The following is a 15825-nucleotide window of genomic DNA, read 5'->3' as shown; positions in this document are numbered from 1 at the left end:
GAGGTGCATATTGGGACCACAATTAATCACATTATACGTTGATAATCTTGAGAGGTGAAGGAACTGAGGGAAGTGTTGCTAAGTTTGCAGATGTCACAAAAATATGTGGAGGGACAGGTTGTGCTGAGGAAGGAGGGTGCCTGCAGACAGACTTGGACAATCTCGGAGAGTGGGTAAAAAAGTATTAGGTGGAATACAATGTAGGAAAGTGAGATTATGCACTTTAGTAGGAAGAATAAAGGCATATAACCCCTGAGTTACTATGGAAAATTAGTTAATCACTAATCAGCATCAGTATACACGTGCAAACCGGATGAGCAGTTACCGTGAATTACCCAGTATCAACATCCTGGGGGTTACGATTGACCAGAAATTGAATGAGGCCAGTCATATGAGTATTGTGACCACAAGAGCAGAAGGGAGACTATGAATCGTGGAGTGAAGAACTCCCCTTCTGACTCCCCAAAGCCTGTCTATTATCTGTAAGACACAAGTCAAGAGTGTGGTAGAATACTCCCCACTTGCCTGGATGAGTACAGCTCCAACAAGTCATTGAGTGTCTTTAAGACAGAGAGAGTTTTAAGATCAGCAAGGGGATCAAGGGTTACAGGGAGAAGGGAGAAGAATGGCTTAAGAAACAGATCAGCATGGCGGAGTAGATGCAAAGTAGGGTGAGTGGCCTAATTCTGCTCCTCTATCTAAAGATTTTATGGTCTAATTTCCTGACAGACAGTGTGCACACAGAACTACACTGGTCGCAAAAGGGTGACCATGAGACAACAGTGTCCTGTGGATAGCAAGAGTTAGAATGGTACCTTGACATAGCATGATTGGCATCTTGCCTGATATTGTACAGTAAATAGTTTACATTTATATAGCACCATTTATTAAGCACTTCCAAAAAGATCATGTCCAGTAGCAAAGTCCCATGATTGTTGTTGGATAGGCAGTTGTGGCAGACAGTTTGCACAGAGCAGGTCCACGAAGGGATGTAGAGATAATGGTCATTGACTCTGTTTATGATGTTGAGGCCAACTGTTTTATCCATGGTGAAGTGGGATCTTCCTGTGCTCTACCTGATCTGATAAAGTTTGCAGACAAGCACTTTGCAGCTCAAAGAAGCTCCCAGCAGCTGCATTTGCTCAGTTCTGGCTATGAAGTATCATCCAGTGAATGGCAGTGTGTGCTGCAAAATGCTTCCGTTGACTCTCCCGGATGTGGTGGGTCTAAATCTCGAAAGTGAAGTCATGAGGAAAGGGCAGCAGGATCAGATCCTGTTGTTCTGTCATCTGGATGTTGTGAGGAAATTAAAGGAGAGAATGCACTAATTCGTGTTTCTCAGCATGAGAAGAATATTCTTTTTTAGGGTAAAAAAGGAGATCTACATTCATATCGCACCTACCATGACATCCCAAACAGCCATTGAAGTATTTTTTTCTTTAACATGCAGTGACTGCGGCAATGTAGGAAGCGCTGTGGCCCATTTTGCACTCAGCAAGCTCCCACTTGTGACAGTGACCAGATAACCAGCCTTTGAGTCATAGGTTAAAGGGGGCAAATGTTGAGCAGGACACTTGAGAGAGTACCCCTACTCCTCTCTTATAAAATGGTACTTCTGGGATATTCCCCCGTTTTGGTCAGCAAGGTGTAGGAACGTTGTGGGGGAAGTGAGCAGGATTCCAGCAGCAGACTTGTCGATGGGCTGAAGATTATGGAAAATGAAGGTTGAGAGTTTGGCCTTTGAAATGGCCCTATCATGCAATAGTGAAGTCAGGCTGAATATTATTACCAACAGATAGGGGAGGTGATGACCTAGTGGTATTATTGCTGGACTGTTAATCCAGAGATTCAAATAATGGTCTCGGGACCTGGGTTGGAATCCCAGCACAGGAAATGGTGGAAATTAAATTCAATAATGGGTATATGTATAAGAATGGTTTAGAACAATATGGGGCAAATGCTGGTAAATGGGACTAAATTAATTTAAGATACCTGGTTGGCATGGACGCGTTGGACCAAAGGGCCTGTTTCCATGCTGTACATCTCTATGATCCTGTGAACACTCAGGAAACTTGACATCACCTGGGGCAAAAGTGGCCCATTTGCCTGGCACCACATCCACAAACATGCTCTCTCTCCAATACCAATATTTAGCAACAGTGTACACTATCTACAAGAAGCACTGCAGAAATTCACTAAGGCTCCTAAGATAGCACCTTCCAAACCCATGACCGCTATAATCTAAACAGACAAGGACAGCAGGTATGTGGGAATACTACCACCTGCAAGTTGCTATTCCAAGACACTCACTGTCCTACCTTGGAAATACCTCCGTTTCTCATGTGCTACTGGAACAAAATACTGGAATTCCCATTGTGGGTCTTCTCCAGCATATTGACTGTGATGGTTCAAGAAGGCAGCCCACCACTGCCGCCTTGAGAGCAATTAGAGGTGGGAAGTAAATGCTGGTCCAGCCAGCAATGTCCATGCCTCCTGAATGAATTTTTTTTTTAACACACGGAATGGTTATCAGGTAGCAGCTAACCTGGTGGAACTACACACCCAGAAAGGAATCCTGTTTCAGTTGAGAGGAGTAAATAACAGCTTCCTTGAAGTCTATTTGCAACTGATTCATTGTGTTGGCTCACCTACATACGCTAAACAACTTCATAATACTTTAAAGACATGATGTGAGGTTCTTGTTTAATCTTGACCTGTTAACAAATGTATTTTGTGTGAATATTATTCTTCTACAGCTAATACCTCATAGCTTTTGGGAAAATTGGTATGGCATTGTAGAAGATGTTAAATGTGTTCTGCTAAACATATCCAAACACTTTACTGACTCAAAAGATATAACGTGAGGCATTTTTCAGTGGTGTGGGAAGCTGGTTTTAGTTGTTGCCAATACTCTGCCGATATTTGTGGTAAACGGTATTATTTCCTTTGATCATGCTTCTGTCTTCTCCCTGCAGTTGGGATATCAAAAATAGTAGCTGGAAAATTCCAGAATACCTTCGGCCTCTAACAGTTAATCTGAATTTCCAGAGGAACAACAGAACTGTATTTAAATCCACTAATTTTGCAGGATATGTTGGAATGCTGACTGGCATGAGACCAGTAAGTTGTTTAGAAATTCTAAAACTGTCTTTGCCTTCTAATCTATATTAGCTCCAAAAACTGATGTGTTGCTCCAATGCTTGTTGTAGGTCAAAATGTAATGCTGTGTTTGTCAATAATATTCAGTGCCATCCAAGGAAAAGGAATCTTCTGTTCATGTATTTATCTGAGAGGCATAAGACACCACTGTGCAGAAGTGTGCCTGTCTATTGGTTAAACATTTGAAGCCCTTAGCCCGTGGAACCTGAAGAGTATACACAATGCGTGCCTCTTGATAAATGATCTTTTTCCTCCCTTATTCCTCATCAACTTATGCACAGCAGATTCCAAACTTTAGCCAGCCAATCCCTCCTGATGATCTAAAACTCACCAGCCGTCCTGTGGCCTTGGAGGTGTCAAACGGTGCTAGAAAACTGTTGTTTCTTTTTTTTTTAAAAAAATGCCATGAGCAGAAATAGCTGATCTGGGAATACAACCATAAAATAGTGACTGGGACTCTCCATAGAATGGACAAGTACACCTCCCCTCCCAGCCGTGCCGTCATATGGATGAGGGACTAAAAATGGCAAATGCTTACACTGATAACAGCAGTTTTTCTGATAAAGGATAAAAATAGCCAAGAAGCAGATGATGCTGATACATGAAAGATTCTACATTTTTTTTGAGGCAGGATTTTCTTGAGGGGAGCTGGAGTGGGTAGTGGGTGAGGGGAGGCACCCTGTTGCCAAGAACAGCAGTTAGATTAAGTGAGTGCGTGTCCAAGAAAACACTGCTATTCCATTCCCCTGTACTGCAACAGCAATCCCTGATGATGCTCAACTTAACTTCCGTTTAAATTTATTTTCTTCTTTATTTAGTACCTGTTTCTATTCAGGGAACAAGGATTGGCAATCAGTATGTGGGAATAGTAGTTAGTTACATTTGGCAAGACTACGTTGAAGCCAATCAAATGCCTCATCTTTGCAAGGTGCTTATATTTGCTAAATAGATTATGGGAACAGGAGTAAAATTCCAGTAGAATTCCACTTCAGAGAAGGTCACAGCAAGATTTTGAGGAGTGTCTTGGAAGAGAGCATGCATGAGAAAGGGAAGGAATTGCAGAGGATGAAGCCAAGTTAGCTGAAGATGCAGCTATTAATCATAAAATCCCTACAGTGTGGAAGCAGTCCATTCAGCCCATCGGGTCCACTCAACCCTCAGAGCATCCCATCCAGACCCAAGTAGGCTGTTTCATCCTGGATGGTGTCAAGCTTCTTCGGTGTTGGAGCTGCACCCGTGCAAGCAAGTGGGGAGTATTCCATCACACTCCTGACTTGTGCCTTGTAGATGGTGGACAGGCTTTGGAGAGTCAAGAGCTGAGTTACTCAGTATTCCCAGCCTCTGACCTGCTCTTATTGTCACTGAGTTTATAGATATTTGCTAATCAATCCATTCAGAGGTACTATAACATACTTTTGGGGCAGGTGGGACATGAACCCAGGCCTCCTGGCTCAGAGTTGAGGATATTACCACTGTGCCACAAGAATGCATTATTTGTATGGCTAATATAATACTCAAGTAAATTACAACACAGCAATGCTTTTCTTCCCTGACCTTCATTTGTTATACATGTTTTAACAAACATGTAAAGATGTGGTTGTCGTGATACCCTGAGGCCTGTGGTTTTGTGATTCTTAAGAAAAGAATTCTACAGACTAGTGTCAACCTACATAGAATTACCCGGAATAGACAGCATGGAAATTGGTCGTTTCTATTTTGGTTCTTTCGTGTGTTTTATGTAGCTGTTCTTAAATCCATCTCGACTATCTGCCTCTGTGTCTCCTTGTGACTGTGAATTCCACGTTCTAACCTCACTGTGAAACTTCTCCTGAATTCCTCGTAGTTTCATTAGCAATCATCTTCTGATCTCTGTTCCTAGGCATTTCCACAAACAGTATCATTTACTTCATGTTCATGTCACCAAACCTTTTAGTAGATTTTAGGCCTCTCTCCTGGAGATGTAAGTTCCAGCCCATTTAAATTTTTCATGTTGTGTATAACTCTTGATATTTTTATCGTCTTCTAAATCTGAGTTCCTAAAGCAGCTACAATTTGCCTTTTTTGTAACCTGAGGTAACTGTCTCCTCCCTATTGGATCGTTGAAAGTTTTCTGTTTCTCACAGCTTGAATAAGATTACAAGTTAAGGCATTGTATCTAACTGACCATTGAAAAATAATTATTAATAAGCAATGCATTCAATGTTTAAAAGTAGTCACATGTCAATGCACTTTGAAATTGAGGACTCTTCTGCAATGTATAATCCAAACTGTTGTCTTTACAGGGGATGTTTACACTTACGATGAATGAGCGTTTCAGCATTGATGGAGGATATATCGGTAATTAACACTGATTATCATTTCAGGCTTGCATTATTTTACCAAAACATGGTGTTCTAGCTCTCTCTCTTTTCCCCTCGTCTTTAAGGTGACTAACATTCTACATGAGCCTGTACTATTATATGAAATGCCTGTAGAAATTTTAATTTATTTAAATACCCTCCTCATGTTAAGCAGATTCTTGATTAAGGGGGATTTGCTTCCTCTTCAAATTAATTGGTTTTGAAATTACTAAGGTCAATGCATAATTGGCAGACTGTGCCATACGTGGAGAGGTGGGCCACTTGAGAGGTTCAGTAGATGGGATGTTTAGATGTTTGTGAACTCCATGCCTTACCTCTGTGTATTCCTAGTAAAGCTGGAGTTGGTGCCTTCCTAGGTTGACCTTTTCAACTTCGATCAGCCACAAGCCAGAGTCATCCATAAGTTGGCAGGTGTGTTTAACCTCCTTGAAGGATGCATTTCTGATTGCTTTATAGGAGTCTTCTGCCATGACTGAGTTCCAAGTAGAATCTAAGAATCACAGCTAGCATAAGTGGTGAAGTGATGTGTCATGTCACATAATTCGTTTTTTCTTTTCTGAAATGTTTCGAAACAAGGTTTCATATGTTAGATCCAAATTTTGGGTTTTGTTTTGTAAGTTCGGTGTATTCACAAACTTCCAACATTTTTAAGATTATGCTACTTGATTTGCAGGCATTATTGAATGGATATTGGGTAAAAGACATGGTATATGGATGGGTTTCCTCACCCGATCTGTGTTGGAAAATGCAACCAGGTACTGTGTCTGTCTTAAATTCTATTGTATTTTTAAGATAGCTGTTTCTCTTCCTAATTTAGATATTCTGTTCAACTCTAAACTCTTTCAGAATTTGGACATCTGGTTTCTATGTTATAGATCTTTCAGCCCAAAATAATCCTTCAAAGATGTGTTGTGGCCCAAATATTAGTGGCAATCTGTGTCTCCATTAGTGATGTGCAATAATTTTTTTTTCTCTTTTTCTGTATGCCAGATCTTTATTCCAGCTAGAATCTGTAAACAGTCTTTGAATCTGATGGAATGGATTTACCCACCAAAACATTTCTGACTCTATCTTGCAGTTATGCACAAGCTAAGGACAAATTAGCCAATACGGAAATGCTGGCACCAGCCTATTATATACTTGGGGGAAACCAGTCTGGTGAAGGTTGTGTAATCACCCGGTCAAGGACAGCGACTCTGGATATCTGGGAGTAAGTAAATCAAAATGACATGTTATAATTTCTGCATTATAAACACAGTGGAACATTGGTTCAGAGAGACTTGTTTTTCTTGTGTGTGTGTGTGTGTGTACACAAACCTAGGCTTGACATTAAACATGGCACCTGGTACGTTCTAGAAACAAACTATGATCACTGGAAGGACCCACTGTTTTTGGATAATCGTAGAATTCCTGCGATGAAGTGCATGAATCAAACAACACAAGCTGTAAGTCCTTCTTTGCTATTGTACACCAATGTAATCATGGCTTGGAATCTATTTCACATCTGTGAAGGTCTCTTTCGAAACAGGACAATGTGTATATCCTAAGAGTGTTCTAGCAGATACAGCTACAAGTTGTGAAAGTAGTAAAAAGACAATTTAAAGGCTCTGTATCTGAATGTGCATAGCATTTATAACAAAGTCCTGAGAGCAAGGTAGTAATGGTTGATTTTAACCTGTGCATAAATTTGATGAATCAGATTTGCAAAGGTAGTTTGGAAGGTGAGTTCATTGGGTTTCCAGGCCCTTTTCTTAGAGCAGCATGTTCTACAGCCAATAACGGAAGGCTATTCTAGATGGGGTAATATACAGTGGGACAGGATTAATGACTTCTCAATGAAGGCATAGTGAGGTAGCAATGATTGAATTTCACATTCATTTTAAGTGAGATAACAGTTGATTGAGGAGTATTGTTTTAAACTTAATTCGGGGAATTATGAATTTATTAAAAAAGGGCAGAGCTTACCTAAGTGAACTGAGAAATTAGGTTAAGAGATAAGTCCTAAGAGATGAAGTAGCCAGCATTTAAAGAGTTATTTCAGAACACTCGGCTAAGATATGTACTCCAGTGGAAAAAGACACTCTGGGGGAAGAGTACACCATCCGTGGCAAACTGAGGAAGTTAAAGATAGACGCGTATACTTCTACAAAGCTGATGAGGGGGTCAGAAAATTGGACTGTATTTTCTTAGAAGAGCGAAGGATGACTCAAAGAATACTGAAGGAATTGGAGTAGAGAAAAAGGAATTTAGAACATAGAACAGTACAGCACAGAACAGGCCCTTCAGCCCACAATGTTGTGCCGACCATTGATCCTCATGTATGCACCCTCAAACTTCTATGACCATATGCATGTCCAGTAGTCTCTTAAATGACCCCAATGACCTTGCATCCACAACTGCTGCTGGCAACGCATTCCATGCTCTCTCAACTCTCTGTGTAAAGAACCGGCCTCTGACATCCCCTCTATACTTTCCACCAACCAGCTTAAAACTATGACCCCTCGTGCTAGCCATTTCTGCCCTGGGAAATAGTCTCTGGCTATCAACTCTATCTATGCCTCTCATTTAGAATAGAAAAATAGTTTTTTTACAGGTATTTAAGCAGGGGCGAGTAAGGACTGATCCTTTAAAGCAAATCTCAAGTTTAATGGAAAATAAGGAGACGGCAGGTGATTTGCAGATTTTTTTATCTTTATCTTCACTGTAGCAGATTCAAATCCCAGAAATACTTGTAATTCAAGATGTGAAGGTGAGAGAGGAATTTAAAACAATTATTCTCACTGGGAAAAGAGCACTGAGGAAAACTGACAAGACACCAGGCCTTGATAGACTTCATCCTGTATACTTAAAGGAAGTGATTCCTGAGATAGTATGTGTATTCATTTTAAATTTTCTAAAATTCTCTAGATTCTAAAACAGTCTTGTCAGATTGGGAAAAAATAAAGAATCTCCTCTGTTCAAAAAAAAGGGGAATGAAAAGCAGGAAACTGCAGGCAGTTAGCTTAACATTTGACATAAGGAAAAATGTTAAATCTGTTATTGAGGAGTTTTCAGCAGGGCAGTTAAAATCTCAATGCCATCAAGCAGGGTCAACATGGTTTTGTGAAAAGGAAAACAGACTTTAGCATTTCATGTTAATTACTTGAAGAACTCAAAGTGGATAATGGAACTGGTGGAAGCGGTGAACTTAAATTTCAAGAAAGGCATTTGACAAAGGTAACATAGAAGCATAGATGATGTTGTTATTCATAAGAATGACTCGGTTATGGGGAAATATTTGCATGATTAGAAGATTGGTTAGCTAACAGGAAATAGGCATAAATGAGTCACTTTCAGTTTGCTAAGCTATAACTAGTGAAGTACAATTAGGATCAATACTAGGGATTCCACTATTTTCAACCTAAATCAATGAATTGGACTGAATGTATGGCTGTTGAATTTGCTGGTGAGACACACAGTTAGGACAGTTAAGTATTTTTTTACAGAGGACTTGAGGTGCAAAAAACATAGAGGATGGGCAAACAATTGGCAAATGGAGTATGATGTGGCAAGTGTCAATTTGTTCATCTTGGCAGGATGATTGAAGAGCAGCATAGTATGTAAGAGGGGAGAGATTGTAAAACTGAGGTAGAGAAAGGTCACAGAATCCTGGTACACTGTCAACCAAAAGGACAGTATGTAGATTTGGCAGCTCCAATTTATTGTATGGGGCTGGAATTTTAAAAATAGCTATATATATTGTTCTTTGAAGGACACAATAGCATTAAAACAGTTCAGAGCAGATTCACTCAACAGATTTCTTAGACAAGGTGCTCGTCTTATGAGGAAAGGTTGGCCAGGCTGGGCCATATCCTTTACAGTTTAGAAGAATGAGAGGCGATCTTCTTGAAACATTGATTCTGAGGAAATTTGAGAAGATGGATTCTAAGAAGATGCTTCCCCTTGTTGGAGAGAATAGATGTAATCGACAATTCTGAAAAATGTGGTGTTTAAGATGGAGATGAGGATTTTTATTTTCTGAGGGTTGTGTGTCTTTGCAACTCTATGTTCCCAAGAGAATGGTGAAGGCGGGATAATTAAAAATTATTCAAGCAGGCAGATTGACTTCCTTGTTAGTGCAGCATCTAAGGGCAGGAACGTGGGGTTAGGGCTACAGTCAGAACAGCCACGATGTTATCAACTGGTGAAGCAGGCTCATGGAGCTGAATGGTCTGAGTAGGTCAACTCATTTTATCAAATGTAAGTGCAAATATGAATCATTGAGCTTCAGGCACTTTGGTTAGAGACAAAAAATTGCAGATGCTGGAATCTGAGGTAGACAAACAGGAGGCTGGAAGAACACAGCAGGTCAGGCAGCATCTGAAGGAAAGAAACAGTCAATGTATCAGGCATTACCCTTCTTCCGGACAGGTCTTTGAAGATGTGGCAAATGTAGATATATATAAGTTGGAGAGCTTTGTATCAGTGCAATTTGCTTAGGAAAGTGTAATGAGATGTATTTCTTATTTAATAAAATGTGTGGGGCTGGATGAACACAGCAGGCCCAGCAGCATCTCAGGAGCACAAAAGCTGACGTTTCGGGCCTAGACCCTTCATCAGAGAGGGGGATGGGGAGAGGGTTCTGGAATAAATAGGGAGAGAGGGGGAGGCGGACCGAAGATGGAGAGAAAAGAAGTTAGGTGGAGAGGAGAGTATAGCTGGGGAGGTAGGGAGGGGATAGGTCAGTCCAGGGAAGGCGGAAAGGTCAAGGAGGTGGGATAAGGTTGGTAGGTAAGAGATGTAGGTGCGGCTTGGGGAGGGAGAAAGGGATGGGTGAGAGGAAGAACAGGTTAGGGAGACAGAGACAGGTTGGACTGGTTTTGGAATGCAGTGGGTGGAGGGGAAGAGCTGGGCTGGTTGTGTGGTGCAGTGGTGGGGAGGGGATGAACTGGGCTGGTTTAGGGATGCAGTAGGGGAAGGGGAGATTTTGAAGCTGGTGAAGTCCACATTGATACCATTGGGCTGCAGGGTTCCCAAGTGGAATATGAGTTGCTGTTCCTGCGACCTGCAGGTGGCATCATTGTGGCACTGCAGGAGGCCCAGGCATGTCATCTAAAGAATGGGAGGGGGAGTGGAAATGGTTTGCGACTGGGAGGTGCAGTTGTTTATTGCGAACCGAGCGGAGGTGTTCCACAAAGCGGTCCCCAAGCCTCCGCTTGGTTTCCCCAATGTAGAGGAAGCCGCACCGGGTACAGTGGATGCAGTATACCACATTGGCAGATGTGCAGGTGAACCTCTGCTTAATGTGGAAAGTCATCTTGGGGCCTGGGATGGGGTGAGGGAGGAGGTGTGGGGACAAGTGTAGCATTTCCTGCGGTTGCAGAGGAAGGTGCCGGGTGTGGTGGGGTTGGAGGGCAGTGTGGAGTGAACAAGGGAGTCACGGAGAGAGTGGTCTCTCCGGAAAGCTGACAGGGGAGGGGATGGAAAAATGTCTTGGGTGGTGGGGTCGGATTGTAGATGGCGGAAGTGTCGGAGGATAATGCGTTGTATCCGGAGGTTGGTGGGGTGGTGTGTGAGAACGAGGGGGATCCTCTTGGGGCGGTTGTGGCGGGGCGGGGTGTGAGGGATGTGTTGCGGGAAATACGGGAGACGCGGTCAAGGGCGTTCTCAATCACTGTGGGGGCAAAGTTGCGGTCATTGAAGAACTTGGACATCTGGGATGTGCGGGAGTGGAATGTTTTATCGTGGGAGCAGATGCGGCGGAGGCGGAGGAATTAGGAATAGGGGATGGAATTTTTGCAGGAGGGTGGGTGGGAGGAGGTGTACACCAACACTTCACCAACACCTTCCACCCCAACCTTCAGTTCACCTGGGCCATCTCCAGCACATCCCTCACCTTCCTGGACCTCTCAGTCTCCATCTCAGGCAACCAGCTTGTAACTGATGTCCATTTCAAGCCCACCGACTCCCACAGCTACCTAGAATACACCTCCTCCCACCCACCCTCCTGCAAAAATTCCATCCCCTATTCCCAATTCCTCCGCCTCCGCCGCATCTGCTCCCATGATAAGACATTCCACTCCCGCACATCCCAGATGTCCAAGTTCTTCAAGGACCGCAACTTTCCCCCCACAGTGGTGGCACAATGATGCCACCCGAAGGTTGCAGGAACAGCAACTCATATTCCACCTGGGAACCCTGCAGCCATATGGTATCAATGTGGATTTCACCAGTTTCAAAATCTCCCCTTCCCCCACCGCATCCCTAAACCAGCCCAGTTCATCCCCTCCCCCCACTGCACCACACAACCAGCCCAGCTCTTCCCCCCCCACCCACTGCATCCCAAAACCAGTCCAACCTGTCTCTGCCTCCCTAACCTGTTCTTCCTCCCACCCCAAGCCGCACCTCCATTTCCTACCTACTAACCTCATCCCACCTCCTTCACCTGTCCGTCTTCCCTGGACTGACCTATCCCCTCCCTACCTCCCCACCTATACTCTCCTCTCCACCTATCTTCTTTTCTCTCCATCTTCGGTCCGCCTCCCCCTCTGACCCTATTTATTCCAGTTCCCTCTCCCCATCCCCCTCTCTGATGAAAGGTCTAGGCCCAAAACGTCAGCTTTTGTGCTCCTGAGATGCTGCTTGGCCTGCTGTGTTCATCCAGCCTCACATTTTATTATCTTGGATTCTCCAGCATCTGCCGTTCCCATTATCACTGTATTTCTTATTTCTTGTCTTTCAGAATATTTCCATAGAAACTATTTATGATGTTTTGACCACAAAGCCTGTCCTCAATAAGGTGAGTGTAAATTGAATTGTCTCATTTTAGATGGTTCTTCTTTCAATTTTAGCGCAGAGGTACAATGAGCACAGCCATTGTCGGAATTACATGATCAATATTGGCAGGCTGCAGTGATTTTGTTAATCTCCAGTCGTTTTTAGATTTTCTTTGTCCTGAAATTTATTGCTGTCTATACTGTGCTCCAAATTGATTCAAGGAATAAGTCTGAGATTCCCATATTAGTACTCCCTTAATTCCATTTTTACTTAACAAGAAATATTTCACCAGTACACAATCTTTCAATTGACTAAAAAGTTTAATTTATTTATATACGTAAATCAGTAAGACAAACTTCGCAGCTTAGAATTGGTTCAAAAGAACATCTGAATGAATTCTGGTGTTAAAAGCCTAAACAGTGATGAAGAGAGAATGCAGATTCACATTGGTCAAAGACAAAATTCTCCACTCTGATCAATACCCAAAACAAACTTCTGAATAAAACTCTGGACTGTTTTTAAATGGATAAATAGGGCTGCAGTAAATCAGACTTTGTGTAAAGAACAGGGATATCTGATATATTTCAAATGCAAGGAAGAATTTGTTTGTACGATTTGAATCTGGGGACTTTGAATTTGAGTTGACTGATTTTTTTTTTGTAATGAGCTTGAGTTTATATTATATACCAATTATGGGTATCTGGATTGAACCTAGGAAATCCAAGTGATTTTCTAATAATGTTTGCATTTCACAGTTGACTACATATACTACCCTGATGGAAATCTCTGAAGGAACATTTGAATCATATCTACGTGATTGTCCAAACCCATGTATGCCATGGTAGACATCTGTGCCAGGTTGTGTTGTGGAATTTTTGAGCTGGATCTGAAAATGAACAAGCAGTTCAAACTGCATAAATGCTGCTGAGTATATTAATTGCTGATGGCACTGACATTCTGTAACGTGCGAAAGGTTTTAGGCTTTCAATATAGGCTCTTGTTATATAGATTCTCATGCTTAGCTAAATATTTGAAATTTAAATGTGTGGACTAAATGTAAAGAATACTTGTATAATTGAGTAGGTCAGTAATTTCAAACTTAGTGAAATGCGCTGTAGAGATGATGCTGAGCAGAAACTTCTATCAATTTGAATCCTTTTCTTACTAATCAGCAATTAATGTGGCATTGCTTATTAAAATTTGTTTTTAAAATTGTGGTGTCAGTTGTGTTAATTTTATGTAGTTGACACCAAAAGGATGCATATTTTTGTTCTTCTCTGACTGTAAGAGTGTGCACATCAGTGAATGTTTGGCATTGTCGTTTTGCTAAATAAGCTACTTGGATTCCAGTTTGTAAACAAAACTTGTTATGTGCAAAATCAATATTTGTGTTGTATCTGACCACTAAACCTAATGAATAAATCTATTGATTAAAACTAAGTTTTTAAATTTACTGTTTAAATGTGTTTTTATAATGCAGATCACACAATAGTTCCTAACTGTGTCTGCCTATTTTTGCCAACAGCACCTAATTTCATCCTTGTCTCAACTCAGTTGTCAAAACCCTCAATTATGTTTTTGCTTCCCCAACCCACTCCTAACCACACTCATACATTGATTCCAGTTTGTTTCCTCCATACATAACGCTAAACTCCATCATTCAAAATTCTATCCAAACTCAATATAAGTCTCATTCCCCCATTGCCTCTCTGCTCACTAGCCAACATCAACTGCTACCTATGTGGATTTGCACGTTGTTTAATCTGGGTATTTGTGATCCTTTTAAATATGGTCCATGAGGCATCCCCCCCGTTTTAGTTGCTGTGTATTCATTTGTGTCACCCTGAACTCTAGAATACCCTGCTAACATCTCTCTGCCTCTCAACCTTGTTTCTTACTTTGAAGTGCCTTAAAACCTACATGGTGGACCAAAGCTTTGGTCATTTGTGCTTCTTTGAGACAAAGTGTTGTACTTTGTCTTAGCAATGTCTGGTGATGCATTGGACCATAAGTTATTGTAATGGTCCTGAGGTTATTCTCAAGGTGGTTTGGTACTTGGTACAAAGTTGAAGTTTGGCCAGACAAATTAATACGTTAGTATTAATGTAAAAATAGGGTACCACTATCCTTCCTTCATAAACCAGTTTGTGATTACCTTTGCCTTGAATATAACAAGAATCTTTTTGTTCCAAGCTGTTTTAGTCAGCAATTTCAACTATTCCACATGTCAAAACAGGCTGCTGTGTGGCATATAAATATTTATTAATGTATATGTTCCTGGACATCTCAGTGGTAGATATTGAAGGGATGGGAGGTTCTGTTGTTGACCTAGAATTCTTACAGTCTACCTCTAATAACCTGAATCTTTCTTTGAATATAATTTCCCCTTTCCAATTAAGATTCGGCAAAAGACTGCTCATATTTATGGAGGAGGTTTCCAGTTACATCTTCGGGTTAGGAGCCTTGCCAGTCACAGTAGCGAAGGTTGGTTCAAAAATTCATGTAGATAGCAGAGTAAATTGGCACAGAAAATACTCTTAATATCCTGGCATCGACCTAGCCCAGTCTTGTGGTTCCTAAGTCACTCCACGACCAACAGATCAGATCTACTCCACAGCCCTGTCACGTCTAGTCATGAATGGTGGTGGCCGAATAAACAATTCACTGGGGTGGGGAATCTTCATAAATGCCTCCATCTTCAATGATGGAGGAGTCCAGAAAGTGCGAAAGGACATGGCTAAATTACCTCAGCCATCAGTGCTATAAGGATGATCCACCTTGCCTTATCTCAAGGGGACCCAACATCACGGATGGAGTCTTCAATCAAATTGATATGCTACCCTGATATCTCTCAATGGCTGAAGGCTCTGGGTACTGCAGATGCTAAGAGATCTGCCAACATTCTAGACATAAAGCTACAAGCAATAGGAATAGGCTGCCCTTCGAGACTGCTCTACAACTCAATAGGATCATAGCTGATCAAACATTGGTCACTTCCACTTGCCCGCCCTGACCCCCCCCCCCACCAGCCCTCAATTTTTCCAAGTGTTCAAGTATCTATCTCAGCCTTAAATATATGCAAGGACTCTGACCTCACAATTCAGTGAAAAGGAATTCTAAAGACTCAACTCTGCGAGAAGAAATTCTCTTCATCTCAGTCTTACATTGGCACCCCTTTATTCTGAAGTCTCTGGTCCTAGAATCTCCCATGAAAGGAAACATGATCTTAGCATTTACTCTGTCAAGCCCCTTAAAAATCTTGATATTTCAATGAGATCACCTCTCATTTTCCTAAACTCCAGTGAGAAGATATGCAACCTGTTCAGCCATAGCACACAAGGTAATCCCTCTATAACAGGTAGCAACAAAGTGAGCCTTCTCTGAACTGTCTCTAATGAAATTACATCTTTCCTTAAATAGTACTTGAAGGCATAAGCTCCAGAACTAGCAATGCCATTGCACAAACTGATCCAAAGCTACAATACTGACATGTAATTGACAATTACCCAGTTATATCCCATGCACAAGAAGCAAGACAAATCCAACATGC

General features: G+C 41.7%; 1 protein-coding gene across 1 annotated transcript in view; it reads left to right on the top strand.

Annotated features, from left to right (window-relative positions):
- asah1b (N-acylsphingosine amidohydrolase (acid ceramidase) 1b) overlaps positions 1–13728 on the top strand; it is a 29042-nt gene extending 15314 nt beyond the window's left edge. The window contains exons 8-14 of the mRNA XM_048545122.2: positions 2976–3120; positions 5442–5496; positions 6193–6274; positions 6598–6729; positions 6841–6964; positions 12241–12297; positions 13031–13728. Of these exons, the coding sequence (XP_048401079.2) occupies positions 2976–3120; positions 5442–5496; positions 6193–6274; positions 6598–6729; positions 6841–6964; positions 12241–12297; positions 13031–13120 (685 nt within the window). The 3' untranslated portion in view covers positions 13121–13728. The remainder of the gene's footprint in view (positions 1–2975; positions 3121–5441; positions 5497–6192; positions 6275–6597; positions 6730–6840; positions 6965–12240; positions 12298–13030) is intronic.
- The last annotated feature ends 2097 nt before the right edge of the window (positions 13729–15825 follow it).

Source organism: Stegostoma tigrinum, chromosome 1 (assembly GCF_030684315.1).
Source record: "Stegostoma tigrinum isolate sSteTig4 chromosome 1, sSteTig4.hap1, whole genome shotgun sequence".
Classification (NCBI taxonomy): Eukaryota; Metazoa; Chordata; class Chondrichthyes; order Orectolobiformes; family Stegostomatidae; genus Stegostoma; species Stegostoma tigrinum.
Note: the sequence above shows the minus strand (reverse complement) of the source record. Positions and strands in the feature narration are given on the sequence as shown.